Source organism: Aulonocara stuartgranti, assembly GCF_965226115.1.
Source record: "Aulonocara stuartgranti genome assembly, chromosome: 3".
Taxonomy (NCBI): domain Eukaryota; kingdom Metazoa; phylum Chordata; class Actinopteri; order Cichliformes; family Cichlidae; genus Aulonocara; species Aulonocara stuartgranti.
This window is the reverse complement of record NC_138941.1, coordinates 62,821,595-62,837,235: the sequence shown is the minus strand read 5'-3', so window position 1 is coordinate 62,837,235 and position 15,641 is coordinate 62,821,595. Positions and strand designations below refer to the sequence as shown.

The 15,641-nt window shown below is 42.7% G+C and overlaps 2 protein-coding genes and 1 long non-coding RNA gene across 3 annotated transcripts in view; 2 read left to right on the top strand and 1 right to left on the bottom strand.

Moving 5' to 3' along the window:
- LOC309695373 (programmed cell death 1 ligand 1-like) overlaps window positions 1-15,641 on the bottom strand; it is a 241,112-nt gene that overhangs the window by 190,827 nt on the left and 34,644 nt on the right. The window lies entirely within an intron of this gene.
- LOC309696820 lies at window positions 620-12,471 on the top strand. The gene is made up of 3 exons (XR_014273668.1): window positions 620-707; window positions 1,101-1,325; window positions 11,945-12,471. It is a non-coding gene; the product is annotated as an uncharacterized lncRNA (long non-coding RNA).
- LOC309698684 (Fc receptor-like B) lies at window positions 5,946-7,633 on the top strand (the record flags this gene model as incomplete). The annotated part of the gene is made up of 3 exons (XM_082521296.1): window positions 5,946-6,219; window positions 6,299-6,544; window positions 7,611-7,633. Coding segments are annotated over 3 exons (543 nt in total), but the record flags the coding sequence as incomplete, so codon positions are not given.

Here is a 15,641-nt window from a genome sequence, read left to right as displayed (position 1 = left end):
CCAATGAAGTGCATTACAGTAATCCAGCCGAGTGCTAACAAAGGCGGGGATAACTGTCTCAAAGTGCTGCCGTGAAAGAATTGGCTTTATTTTAGCCAGCTGCCTGAGCTGAAAGAAGCTTGAGTTTACCACTATCTTAATCTGACTGTGAAGACACTGATCACAGTCCATTTGACGCCCAGGTTTGTGACAGTTGGTTTATTATACTGGGCCAAGGAATCTAAATACACATTGGGGGGTTTTTGTCGCTGAATTTTAAAAAGTTAAAAGACATCCAAACCTTAATGTCATCAAGACACTGAAGTAAAGGCTGTGTGTTTTTTCTTTAGAGGGACATAAATCTGACAATCACCAGCACAGAAGTGAAATGCAATGCAGTGTTTTCTCAGTATAGAACCAAGAGGGAGCAGATACAAAGAAAAGAGAAGGGGGGCCGAGAACTGAGCCCTGTGGGGCACCACACAAGAGACGAGCGGAGGACGACACATGGTCACAGAGACTAACACAAAAAGTTTGCCTGGCAAAGTAGGACCTGAACCAATGCGGTGGTAGAAAAGTCAGTGTAAGCATCAACTACATTACCCAGCAGCCTCTGTGAGATTCATGGGACCCCTGAGATAGCCTGACTTGTTCCTGGGCTGATGAGAGAGGAGAAGAGAGCTGCTGGGAAGAAAAACGAATAGCCCATCCCATGGTTGTTGTGAATGGTGTGTGAGTTAACATTCCATGTTTAAGATGCTCTACTCTATTACTTGTGCGCATTGGTTTTATCTACCTTTGGCATATGTGCTAGTTAATGATAGCTATGGTGGCTCAGTTATTTGATAGTTTCTGGCCTTGTTCCAGCTTTATTTGTTCCCTTTACCAATTCACATAACTTTGTGTGCTGTAATATTATTGTATTACGTAGTGGTTAACTAGAGGGCTGACTGCTAACTGCCTCAATCTTGTGGCTCAATTTAGGTAGTGCTTTAATAAATGTATACACTGTCAAACTGATGCTCAACCATAGCATAGTTGTTGTAGAGAAATTCATGGCTAGCTCTCTTACCCTTTAATCTGTATTCATGTTCCAATGCTTTTCCTGTTCTTGATCGCAGAAACCACCCCGCATCACCCCTCTACATCCTCCTACACTATGCCATATCTCCTTGTACCACCAATCTGAATGCAAATAAATTCCACCTGTTACAATCTACTCCCTGGATGTCAGCTTCTCCTTCTGACCGAGGATAACTATTACAGCACAACCCAGCATTAAACTGATCTGCGCCCTTCTATACGCCAGTGCTGTGCCCCTAATGCCCACCCATTGCTCAAAACAAGTGAGTGAAATGGCATGATGCACTGTATCAAACACATCTGTCAAATCTAAAGACACAAGAACAACACAGTCCTCAGAGTCAGTATGTAATTAAAAACCTTTAAAAGGGCTGATTCAGTGCTATGAAATTGTTTAAACGGACTGGAACCTCTAAAACATTTAAGTTTTTCCAGGAATGTCATTAATTGGCTGTGAACCATCTTTTCAAGAAATTTGGAAAGAAAAGGTAGTTTGGAAGAATTGTAGGATCAAGAGCAGGTTTTTTAACCATGGGTTTGATTACAGCATGTTTAAAATCTGTAGGAACTACACCTGACGTGAAACTGTGTTTTACCAGCTCACGAACTGTCATGGTCCTGGGTGTTTTCCAGTGTTTTATGTTTAAGTTCTATGTCCTGATCATTGGTTATTCATGGGTTTCATGGGACAGACCGGCGACCTGTCCAGTGTGTACCCTGTCTCTCGCCCTATGACAGCTAGGATAGGCTCCAGCACCCCCCGCGACCTTGAAAATGATAAGCAGAAGTGAATGGATGGATGAAGGCAACAGGCAGAGTGTTACAAGCATAGCCCTAAAGAATGTAGCCTCATAGGCAGTGTAGTCCGTGCTGACATACCCGTTATGTGTCTGTGAGTGCGAGGAGGGAGAAAAAGGAGAGCCAAAAAGTACAAGTTGTCACCGAGCAAAAACCGGAGCATGTAAATATAATAATAACCACTGCAGCCAAAGAGAGTGCCTGACGAGCCCAGTTGTAAGTAAGCTATTAAGACTCGACTGTACGCTGTGTTCGTGTTTTCCTCCGAAACAATAAGTCCCGTTGGAGCAGCCTTTCAACGCCTCTCTCTGTCTCTCGCTAGAAAAGTTGACCCACACAACAAAGTAAAGCTAGTTTTTGGCTACGAGCCCGACGTATTAGCCAGAGGTCCCTTTACTACGGTTCAGAGCCGCGGACCTGTTTTATATACGCGCCAAATAGTTTTCTATACAAGATCACTGCAACAAGTGCAGCTTTACCTAATGTCCACCCTACTGTTACTCATTTTATATTAAGATTTAAACATCTAGTTGGTGTTGGTATCATGAGTAGCCTTCAGTAAAAGTAATAAATCACACAGCAATAGTACATTCATGTAGTTGTAAAAAGCATGATAATATATTAAGTAATCCAAAGTATTCAGAATACGTTACAAAATACATTTTGGGGCATGTAATCTGTAATCTGTAGTGGAATACATTTTAAAAGTAACCTTCCCAACACTGACTCTCCTTCAATAAAAGCTCACTCACATGTCAGCCTGTGCCTGCACTTTGGGTCTTTATCTCACCTCCACACAGCCTTCGACAAACATTGTGCTGTAAAAACTTTTGTTTCTTCATTATCAGTTATCAGTTCATTGTTGTCTTGTAAGGTCTGTGACTGTAGTGTAGACATTGTCTTCATTAATCTGAGGAAAGGGTGTCTCTGAATTATCTGAATGTATTTTGTCAACTTGTAACTAGTTTTTATTGTAAAGAAATGTCATGAACTATGTTCTGATACTTTATGTGTTGTGTTTCTTATTTAATGCACTTTATTAAATAAAGTTGTCACAGTAACAGAGTTGTGTGTTATCAGCAGCATGGACATAATTTAGAGGAGAGTTCAGTTTTGCCTCTGTGCACCACCACAACATATTTGACAATACAATCAAAATGTGACTGACGTGCAAACTTCCAGCTTTAATTTAATGGTTTAACAGCCGCATGGCATTCATTGGTTATGAATTGGAGCGATTTTTATGAGCAATCCCCCATTTTAAGAGGCTCAAAGGTAATTAGACAAAGTTACATTGTTTTAAATAGAAGCACAGGTTTTACTTGGCCTGAAGTCCTAAAGTCCTGAACAATGAGTACCTGAAGTCTATCACCCATGCACATCACCAGATGCTGTTTTCATCCTTGACAAACTTTGTCAGGCATTTACTGTGTTGATTTGCTCTTTGTGACTTTCTCTGTCTTCAGTTTTGTATCGACTAACTGAAAAGTGCTGCTCATTCCTGTGCAATATCCCATCTGCCCTCCCGTCATATTTCTTTTCAAGATTTTCTCATTTAATCACTGGTGTACATATATTTATATTTGTAGATACATATATATTTAGTCATCTTTTCTTTTTTACCATGTCTCTCTAATATTTTGCTCCTTACTATTTTTCTATTTTTTTATTATTTTATTTTATTTTATTATATTTTATTATATTTTCTCCTACTGTACTATGCTGCTGAGTGACTGCTGCTCGTCAAACACATTTCATTGCAATGTTGACCCTGTGCTAACTTGCATATGACAAATAAAACTGAAAACTGAAAAAAACTGAAACTGAAAAGTGGCTCTTTTGGGCTGAGATCAACTGACTGACTTGGTCATTGAAGAATATCCCATTTATTTGCCTTGGGAAAGGCTTGGTTTACTTTTGCAGGATGCTTTTCTTTTTTTCCAGAGTATATTCCTGTACACTTCAGTCCTCCTATGTATGTGCTGTGCTGCCAGCATTCAGTTCACAGCATACAGCACTTTCAGATCACACAGTGCAAAACAGGTTTTTATATTTAAAAAATATATATATTTGAAATTATAATTATCTCAAACAATAAGATGTGTTTTAATGCAATTATTGTTAATCTTTTTTTATGTAGTGTTAGAGTATTGCAGTAATGAGGCCATAGAAGATTGGAGCCTGTGTCCTGAGTGTTTTCTGGTGTAATGGGGTAAACTCTCCTGCTGTGGGAGTGCTCTTAATGTCATTAACTGTACTTGTCGGTTGTTCTAATGTTGTGGCATGTATCCACCTGTTTAGTGAACAAAAATGATATTAGGCCAAATATTTTCTTTTACACAAACATTAGTTATTTTTCCCTATAATGTCACATTAAATGATATACATCTTTAACTTTTAATGTTAACCCTTTAAATATACTGGTACTTTTTGTGCCCCCGGTTCACACTGATGAGCCACTGTGTGGTATCTGTTACTCTCACATTTATATTCATATCAGTCTCAAACCACAGCCCATTGCTAATATAGCTTCACCTGCAACTCACAACAGCTCATTTCTGTCCCCACAAAAGGCTGAGACACTCAGAGGTAGGCACGCAAACATATATAAAGAAATGAACACTCAAATGAACATGCTATTAAAGCGCACACCAGCATTAGAAGTACAGATATTTCCATGCTTGGTCCCAAGTGAACATCAGAATGACCGGCTGGTCTGAGTATTTCAGAAACTTACTGGAATTTTCCCACAAAACCATCTATACGGTTTACAGAGAATTGTCTGAAAAGTGTTGATGAGAGAGGTCAGACTGCTTCAAGCTAATAGTAAGGGAACATAAATAGCCACTCATTACAGCCAAGGTATGCAGAAGAGCACAGTATGCACAGCACAAAGGACGTAATAACGGCTAAGAACAGGAAACTGAGGTCACAATTCACACAGGCTCACCAACATCAGAGAAGATTGTAAAAACATAGTCTAGTCTAATGCTTCAGCATTTAGATGGTGGGGTCAAAACTGGTGTAAAACAACATGAATGCAGACTGCAAACATGATTATGGGCACAGACCAGTTTCTCAAAAGGAGGCTCGTATGTTTGAGCAACTAAAGATATATATGTGGGAAAAACTGTCACTTGGTCTCCACAGTTCTCAGTTTGTGCAGTGCTTCAAATTCAAAACGAGTCGATGTTTTTCAAAGAGCAAAAATATTCTAAACATTGGAGATTCTGCTGTTTTATTATTTTCTGTTCAACAACATTTTTGATTTTCTAGTTTAATATACTTGTTACACACATCTTACATATAGACAAAAAAAAAAGCATATGGGGAGGAGGGCGGGGTTTGCTCTGTGACAAAAAGAGAAAACAGGCCACATCAGTCAAGAGGACAATGGATGACGCGTCTCTACTATTTCTGCTCTGTAAGTGAAGAATATCTTTCTTTTAAATGTTGAATTTTTACTGTCTGTTCTGTTAATAAACAATAATGGAGGAGAAGAAAAAAGGCTGAATGGACTGAGCAGCAGGTTAAAGGGGAAATTTTACCCTGTGAACCAGTGAACTTGACAGAGTTTAGTTAGTTATTATATCAGCTTAACTTTAAAGTGAACACACGACTTCATGCTCAGAGTTACAATGTTTCCCATTTCTAATTATAATCAGACTAACTATTAATAAAAAAGCATTTTTTGACTGTGGAGTATTCAGAGAGGACGTGTAACACATGTAGCACATTTCCGTGACTGCACAATAATGTGAGTGGACCAGAGATCTATGAATAAAGCTAAAATTTCCTTTCAAAAAAGAGTTATTATCATCTCTGCCTTGTTTTTTTCCAGTTCTAGCTTTTGAAAATGAGCTAAATAAACCTCAGTTCTCTATTATTTTAAATACTAACCTAAGTGTCATTTATCTTTAGTTATGGCTTCAATGCTTTACTGGACAACAAACCAAGGTCAGTGATTTCTTTTAAATATTTCAAATATTTGTTTCTTGGCTTAATCTAACATCTTTAAGGTGGAAGCCCTAACCACAGAAAAAATAGTTTAATTATTACTTTGCTAAACAATTAAATATTTAATTTTAACCCTCACAGCTCGTCTGACTGTGAGTCCCAGCAGGTCTCAGGCCTTTGAAGGAGACTTTGTGTCTCTGAGCTGTGAGGAGGACGACAGCTCTGCTGGATGGACTCTGAGGAGAAACACAAGCACAGACACCAGAACTGAGTGTGAGGAGTGGGGAGTAGCAGATGGTTCTTCCTGTAACATCAGCTACATCGACCCATTGGACAGTGGAGTTTACTGGTGTGAGTCCAGAGAGGGTCCCATCAGTAACATGGTTAACCTGACAGTCACTGGTAAGCTGAGTGTGTGGAGTTAGTGTTGATGAAGCTGTGTGTAAATGGATGAAATGCTGTAGTTTGTCTCTGTGTTGAGGTGGATCAGTGATCCTGCAGAGTCCTGTCCTCCCTGTGATGGAGGGAGATGACGTCACTCTGCTCTGTAAAACAAAGACCACTCCCTCCAACCTCCCAGCTATTTTCTTCAAAGATGGCGTCTTCACTGGGAAAGACTCTTCAGGTCACATGACCATCCAGCATGTTTCCAGGTCTGATGAAGGCCTCTACAAGTGTGACATCAGCGGTCATGGAGAGTCTGCATCCAGCTGGATCACTGTCACAGGTGACACACTCAGCTGTCTGTGTTTCTGCAGGTTTCAACATTCACAATGTGACGACAACTTAATGACTGTGTTTGCTTTATTTTAGACAAACACACCACCACACCTCCACCTACATCCACACCTCCACCTGCCTCTTCTGTTGGTTCCTCTCCACTTGTCTCCGTGTTGCTGACAGCTGCAACAGTCTGTGTTGTGTTAGTAGTGATGTTACTGGTTGTTTTGGTGGAACGACATGTTGAAAGCAAACTTAAAGGTGAGACTTTCACTCTTTATGTGTTCCATGAATGTTTTACGTTAGTATGTTTTTCAATTTTAAACAATATCCAAAGGAAAGCTGAAGCTTGGTTAAAAGCAGCTCTGTGGAGTTTTCTTTATTATAAATATCCTGGAGGCTGTCCCAGGTAGGTGAGGTACATTCTGGACAGGCCACAGAGACAGATAACCATTCACAGTTAATCATCAGTTAGCCTAACTCTATTAATGCTTGTTTTTGAAGAGGGACCTGGAGAGTATAAAAGAAAGAGAACATGATAATTCCACACAAAAGGTGGATTTGAATCTAGGGCCTTCTTACTGTAAGGCAACAGTGCTAACCACCATGTCATATACTGCCCATAAGGTGCTCTTTAAATCAAATCGTAATTTAAGGTATCAAACATATTGTTACGTGTATGTGTTGTTGGTTTGTTTGTTTCTTAATGTGTGTATGCAAATTCACCTGTGCAGGGGCTCGGCTGTGATTGGTGGACCTAAGGAACGGCCTGATGTAACTGGTTCCTGCTGTGGACGTGAACTATAAACGGACGACTGAAGCGCTGCGGTGTGGGGTTTGGCAGACTTCCCATGCACTTGCCTCAGGTCCAGACGGAGCAGCCGCAGCCGCATCCGCATCCGCATCCGCAGCCATAGCTACTTAGTTAAAGTCAGACATGTGTGTGAAGTGCAGAGCAAGTAGGGGTGAGCTGCCGATTATTTTGGGAAGCCTTCTTTTCTCCTGTGTTCTTAGACCAGGGAGGTCAGACTGTGTTATTTGTGTCATTTCTTTGTTTTCTTTTCCCTGAACAGGTCAGAGGGGAACCGAAGCCTAGGTTGAGTTTTGTTTGTTGTGTTGGCCTTAGCTCACCCTGAAATCATACACTTCTACTACTGTGAGTGTCATTGTTGTGAATAAATTGTTGTTAAAAGTCCGATGCTGTGGCTGTGTCTGTTTGGGCGTGGGAAGTCGCGGGACACCCCGCTCTTGTTACGGTCATTTCGAGTCGGGTCGTAACACATATAATTTGTGTCTTTTGTACTATTAAATATAGACATTCAGACAAAATGAGAACAAAGGTCATGGGCTTTAATGTGCAGATATCAAATGTTCTGATAGTTATTTTTCTTTTGGCTCAGGAGGAGATGAAGGCCTGCATTAGGAAGTAACAAACTGCAAAGCATTCTGGTTGTTCTTCTGAGTGGCAGTAACCATCACAGACCTGTTTTCATGGTTACAAACTAAAACGTGGTGCGGCTTAAAACAGTTCACAGTGTTGAGTTCTTCCTCCCACAGTCTAGACATGATAGGTGTTAACTAGTGATTTCAAATTAGATGTAGGCGTGTAAGATTGCTAAGTTGTCTTTCTTAGCCCTGTGATGTACTGGAAACCTGTCTGATGTGCAGCCCGCCTTTCATACTATCTCAGCAGGGAGAAGCTCCAGCCCTCCTGCTTCCTGATCAGTGGTTAAGAGAATGTATAGATCATTTTAGTGATACATATTTTAAAAGCTTAGTCAAAGCCTACAATCATACTGTAGATCACATGCTGGTTGCTCTGTGTTTGTAGAAGTCTGTTAATGGTGAGTTGTTGTTCCTTGTGTGCTAAACATTTAATTTCAAACAGGGCACAGTAATGAATTAGACTAACTATTCACTTTAGTTAAAGTTGTTCAGTTACCCAAAGAGTTGGGATGATGTGTAAGACATGAATAAATCAGGGACAGGCTTAGGGCGTCGGGGGGTTCCCCGGAGGCATCTTCCTTGGGGGGCTCAACCCGGGGTAGCGGTCACGTCCGGTTGAGGGCTCTGTTGGCTCTCAGGTGACTGTTTCCTCGCGGCTGCGTGCAGCGGGGCTAGGGGAGGGTCTGTGCTGACGGACGCGGGTTACTGACCTGGCAACCTGGCTGCCCCTGGGTGGGTCCGGGATGGGCGTGAGGTTCTGGGGGCGCTCCGTCTCTGGGCTGGGGCCCGGGCCGGGCCTCGGGGGCTCGGGTCCTGGTTGGTGTGTTGCCGGGGTTGTGGGCGGGTGGGTGCATGGGGGCCCGGCCCTGGAGCAGGGTGCCGCCGGTGCATCGAGCCGCCTGGGGGGCTCTTCAACTGGTGGGGGGGATGGTCACATCTTGCAGGAGCTTTCTTCTCTCAGGAACTCTCTGCAGGAGGGGGAGATACAGGAGAGGTGGAGGAAGATCTCAGCCTGGGCGTTTACCGTCTTATGTAGTCTGGAAGATGTGTGGTTGGTGGAGTGGGTGCAGTTTTCTCTGTGGTGGGGTTGGGTGGACTGTCCAGGGCTCTGTGGAGCCGGGGGGCGCTACTGCACTGGGCCCCGGTCTGATGGGCCTGGGCCCCCCTTCCCTGGCGGGTCGCGGAGGGTGGGAGTGCCTACTGGGGTCAGCGGGGGAGCTGGCCCCAGGGAGGGGTTACCTGCCCCTCCCTTCCTTCCCTCCCCATCTCCAGCTGCCTCCCTCTTCCCGCTCCTCCACAACCACCCACACATGCAGGGCCTTGGAGTGGGGGTATGTCACCAGGGTGCAGAGGAGGCTACCCCCCCCCCCCCCCCCCCCCTGTCCCCTTCTGGCTGCCTCTGCCTCAATTTTATCCCACAACTTAGACATTCACATTATTCACACTCTCATTACACATACATATAGGATCTTGGGGGTGGGCACAATCACGGAGTCCAAATCACCATCAGGGTGTATACCTCACCCCTGACGTCGTTGCCCACCTCTCAATTTTAAATACACTTAGTCATTGAGGGTCAGCAGGAGGGACTATGCGCTTACCTGCTGCTCCTTGGCAGGTAGCTCCATGCCCTCCTGGGTTTTAATTGCACCTTAGAACACATATGCATCAACACTACAATGAGCGGGTGGAGGGAGGTTTGGAGTCTTCTCCCACCCCCATTCTCTGCGGCCTGCTGGAGCGGGAGGGCTAGTAGGAGGAGTTGGCCGTCCGACTGCAGTCTGGAGTGTGGGGCCTCCCTGCTGCTGCGGAGTCGGGGTGGTCTGCCTCTCCCCACCGCAGGGAAAAGGGTAACACCACCTGGGTCTGGGTGCAATTCCCCCCTCCAGGGGCAAGGGTACCTAGACCCGGTTTGTAGAGTACGCTTGGGGAGTGTGATTGTGTGTACAGCGTCTCTTTATGTCTGTCTCCACGTTGGTTGAGTGTGGAGTGAGTGCATATGAGAGCATGAGGGGGGGAATGGATGTTTGTGTCTGTGTGTGCCTGTATGTCTGTGTCTATATGTCAGGTTGGGTATCAGACGCCACCTCTCTGGGGACACCTCAGGCCCTCCAAGGTTTGGAGGCCTATCTCCACCCACCACCACTTCCCCTGCCGGTGGCGGACTCCCTCAGGTGTCGGTGTGTTGGTGGTTCTTTGTGTCTGGGGGTGGGCGTCCGGGTACACACCGGCTCACTCCTTGGCGGCCGCTTGTCGGGGCCTGGGGCTCGCTCGGGCCCCTTTGGAGGTGGGGTGCCCCCGGCCTCTCGGCCTGGGGCTCGGTCACTCAGGCGCAGCTGGGGGCCGGCGGAGCTCACGGGCGCGTCACTGCAACTCCCCCTGACTTCTGCTCCGCGGCTGCTGGGCGAGCCCTCATCTGGGACTCTCCTCAGCTCTTACTGGGACAGTGGCGTGGCTGCCCCTCTGTTGGTCTTCCATGGTCTCTTGTGTTCTGGGGGCCTCTGGATGTCTGGAGTTTTGATCTCCTCCATACCCGCTTCACACCCTGGAGGACGGGGCTGTGGCCCCCCCACACTCCCTAGCAGATCATTACATGGAGAAACCTTTGGAATGCAAGCATGCTGATCCACACAGGTATGCACACATGGGTATTCACAGACGCGGACTAAAGCTTTCTTGGCTGCTGCCTCAAAGCACACTGTGCGCTGTCTATCTTGCGTGCTGCACAATATCGTTTATTACTTAGTAAATACTGATATCTATGACTAGCTAGTTTTTTGTGATGGTGCTTTGTTTTCTCTATTATTATGTTGCTCTTTGTTGTTTGCTGTCTCCTCTGTTTGTTTTTGTTTGTTTGTTTGTTTTCTTTTTTTTCTCCATACAGGTGACCCAGGAGTTTGGTTTTTTTTTGTCTCTCTTCCCCCCCCTTCTCACCGTCTCTTCTCCCCTTTGGTTTTCTTTCTTTCTCTCCCCCTCTCTCTCTCATTCATTCCCCCTGTCCTATTTATTAAAAAAAAAAAAAAAAAAAAAAAAAAAATGACAAAGGATGAACTGAAGCTCTGCCATCACGTAATGTCGCATACTGCTGTTTCTGATGTCATTTAGGAAAAAAAAAAAAAAAACTTTAGTAGCATTTCCTATGAATTTATATGAAGTTGTACTAAGGATATTTTCATGAAAATGAACTAAACTGCCCTCTTAATTTCAAAAAAAAAAAGAAAAAAAAAAAAAAAAAAAAAAAAGACATGAATAAATCTAAAATGCAATGGTCTGGACACTCAAACACACGGTGCTCTGAGAGGGTAAAAGATGACAAGATGATGGAACTCTACTGGAAACAGTCGATCATATTTTTTAAAGCTGAATCCAGGGCAAGCTAAGCTAAAAACGCTAATTTAGCTTATTTAGCGCCAGCTAACAGAAAGAACCTCAAGGCAACAGCTGTTATAATTTGGCGCTGTGAAAATAAAACTGAGAGTGGGGGGGGGGAAAAATGACATGTTGTGCTTAAATCTAGGATATGGTGGTTTAAAAGAAACCCACAGGACAGGTTTAGTTGTTTCTCTCCTTTCTATTCTTTGGTGCCACTGACTTTTACTACTTTTTACATTTTTCTGTTTTCTGATGTTTGGCTGTGTTTACTGTTCATAGCATGACCTTTTAAGAAAATACTAAATAAATAATAACAACAATAACATGTTTTTATCATTTAAAAAGCGCATAAATTTAAGAAACATAAACAAGACATTTATTAGTTGTAATGATTTTTACCTGCAGTAGTGTGCTGATGTTTGCTGCTGGATCTGATCAGTTTTCCATCATGTCGCATTTGAATCCTGCACAAAATATTGGCGCATAATTAATCTGAATGATTTTTATGTCATCGTTAATGTAACAGCAGCAGTATCTATAGGACTGTACTGCCTGCACTGATGCTCACTTTATGTGTTTTCTTATGCAGAGAGTGATGCAGCTGCAGTCGACTCGGCAGTGAGAACAGAAGATGTCACTCATGGAGAAATCAACATCAAAGAGAAACAAGAAGAAGCAACTATAAAATGTACAGCTGCTCTTCTTTGTCTCCATCATGGTTCAGGATGACCTTTTTTTTTCCAAATAGGGGTGTGTGAGCAGACGTCTCTGTGCTCTACAGCTAATTGATATTCTTTTAATATCTTGTGATTAAACTGTCTTAAAAACAAACAAAAAACAGACTGTATCTGCAGGTTTTATGTTATGTTATAACACTTTTCATAAATTTTCCATCTATTTAGCTATTTTTTTCTGCATTAGCAGGTGTGAAAGAGATTATTTATTGAAGCCTATAAAACAGGACAGTAATCTTTGAACACAAATGCACGCACAAGTTTCTCTAGTTTAGAGGAGGAGGCCACAAATCTCAGTTTTGAAATATTCCTTCAGTAAAGAAAACTGTTTAATCGGTTTATGCTACCATAACAAATGCTCACTTACAGGAGTCATGTACATGCACAGCTGTCCTTCTATTTCATTGTGAAATAAAATGATTATCATGATGAAATGAAACTCTTCTTTCTACACACTTAAAGGTTTTTCTTTGATTATCACACATTGGACACATGCTTGGCCCACCTTTATGTACAATATAATGGATTTACTTATACTGGTAAAAGTGTTTCCAAGAAAACTGATGACAGATCAGAGCCACATCTGTGTATGTTAAAGTGCTCACTATTGCTTTAAACTAATGCGCATGTGTGAGGCCTGAGCAGTGGACTAGGAGATGAAACCTTTTTGGCTTTGAGGAGGTTTTACAAAAGAGAAATAGAAAGAAACCCTCCATGGATTTAAAATTCAGTTAGATGTCAGCCCTTGTAGCACATGTAGCAAGACTAAAAGTGACCGCTGGTATGGTGTGTGGAAACATAAAGGTGTTTGTCGGTGGGAGTTTACTTGTATTGTGTTTAAACACACACACAGATCAGCTATGTCCCTCTGATGATCTGATGATCAAGATTAAACCGCAGCCTGGTGCTGCCATCTACTGACACTCAATGGCAACAACAAGCCCTCCAACACTGAAAGATCATGAAAGCATCTGGTACTTTTAGATCACATAGTTAGTACAAACTAACTTTTAATAAAATACTTATATCCCTATTGTTAAAATGTGGTTTACATAAATATTATCACTGACCATAAATGTCATTTTCTGCATACTTTTTAATTGTGATGCTTTACGTAACGATATAACGATGTTACGACCTCATCTGTGTCCCCCACACAAGGTGGAGACACCGAGGGTTAGATAAATGTACATACATTTCTGACTCTAAGAGAATGAATAATTTATTTAATATTTCACTGCTAATTACTGGCCAATCACGTTAGGTGGTCATGTATAAATAACAGCTGCTGTCTGAGCATGTTGCGGTCATCGGCGACCTGACTTCTCTAGCTGTAACATAAGCCTCCCCTCCGTCCATAAGGTTGTAGCTGCAGAAGCCTCCTATTGCTGCTTGTCTGAGCTACAAAAAGTGTTGCTGCTTTTTCTTTATTCTTCGATGGAGGAAGCATCTCTACTACGTCTAATCTGTAAGCAGTAAATTTCTTTGTTTTAAATGTTGAATGTTTACAGTTTGCTAATAAGTGATGCAGGCACGTGCAGAGGGGGGGGGGGGGGGGGGGGGCTAGAGGGGCTTGAGCACCCGCCCCTTTCCTGATGGGTGCCCAAAGTGCCCTTTTGTTGAGGCAACTTTTTAAAAAAAAAAATTATTATTATTATTATTTTAATGTGTGTGTGCGTGCGGAGTCCTGTCTGTGCCCCTCAACAATAATATTTAACTATTAATCACAGTTTTGCTAAATAAAAGGATCTGGCTTGCATCAGTCACATGATCACATTTAACCAGTGATCGCCCTTGACGGCAGAACGCGCTGGTTACGAGCCGGGAACGAGCTCACAAAGAGCACGCGCATTTGTTGCGGTCCGGAGCTGTAGGAGAAACACAAGTTAACTCAGAGACACAGACTGATGCCACAAAACCAGTAAGTAGGTGTACAGCGCGCACTGTAGTGTGTAGCACACAGGAGTATTAGCTTATTACGTACACGTTGGTAAGTTGTCTTGTTGCAACTGACGAACTGAAACAAACGAGCGTGCTGTGTGTGCAACAGCGCGACAAACATTACCTGTCCTTTTATTAACTGCACAGGTAGTGCTGGTCATAGCTGCTGGCTACCTGTGTAAGGCTGTCATGGGTCTGTAGCTCTGTCACCGTTTTAGGAACATATTTAGTTTTAAAGTAAGTTACAGGGCTTTTCCTGCCTTTCTGGAGGGATTATATTTCACTAAAAAACGATCTAATATGCATGTCCACATAATTATGCATTATAATAATATTTTAAAAAACACACGCTGTATTTTAAAGAACATACATTAAGAAGCAGATTATATTAGATTTATATTTTAAATAAGACAAAATTTGGATTTTACAGCAGTAAAATGATTGTATCTCTACAGTTTAAAAATGTAATAAGCTTTGCCCCTGCACAGAGTGGATAGTGAAACAAATGGAATCATCATAAATACATTATTTCATATTTATTACTCCCCCCTCCTCATTGCTTTATTATTAGTAATAAATAATAATGTAAGGATTCTGGATCAGCACCATGATGCCCATAGTATATACAGTATTCTGAAGAAGGTCTAAAATGTCTCTGTGTGTGCGTGCATGTGTGTGTTTTATTTAGATGGATTTTTAAAAAAAATATTACTCATGATATAACATTGTCCAGACATGCCTGGTAAGGACATGAGGAGGAAACAGTAGGAGCTGTGTGAGGCTACTAAAGGCAGTGCTATAACATTTTTCTGTCATCATTTAGATTAAGTGCTGGAGTTGTTAGGTGTGGATAATTAGATTATAGTTTATTGCAATAGCAAGTTGTGCCTTGTTCTCAGATCGACAGCAAGTGGAGAGTGATATATGAAATGATGGGATGGAAGGAAGAAGAGAAGCAAAGAGTGATTCACAGGCAGAGCCTAAATTATTTCTCACAGTTTTTTATTGCCTTATGGTTCCAAGCGCTGTCACCAATCTTTGCATTTTGTTATTATCTCATGACACTTGTTTAATCAGCTACCATCTCTCCTAATGTCTACAGTCTCAGATCAACACAGCCCTGCCCTCCAGCACTATCAGCAGCAGGAGCAGCAGAAACCCCTCAACAGCAACATTGTACTGTGGCTGTAGCTCAGGTGGCAGAGCAGGTCAGCCACTAATCAGAAGGTCGGTGGTTCGATCCCAGGCTGCCTCCTGGCTGCATGCCAAATATCCTTGGGCAAGATACTAACCCCATGTTTGCCTACTGGTGGTGGTCAGAGGGCCCGGTGGCGCCAGTGTCCGGCAGCCTCGCCTCTGTCAGTGCGCCCCAGGGTGGCTGTGGCTACAATGTAGCTTGCTATTGCCTGTGGGTGAATGACTGAATGTAGTGTAAAGCGCTTTGGGGTCCTTAAGGACTAGAAAAGCGCTATACAAATGCAGGCCATTTACCATGTACCCATCAGGTAAAACATCGGCGATGTTTGCTTTGCCTTGTTGCTCATATTAGATTCTTGATGAATGTGTGTTGTTGTTATTCAGCCTGGTTCAATGTGCCCCTTTTTAACTTTG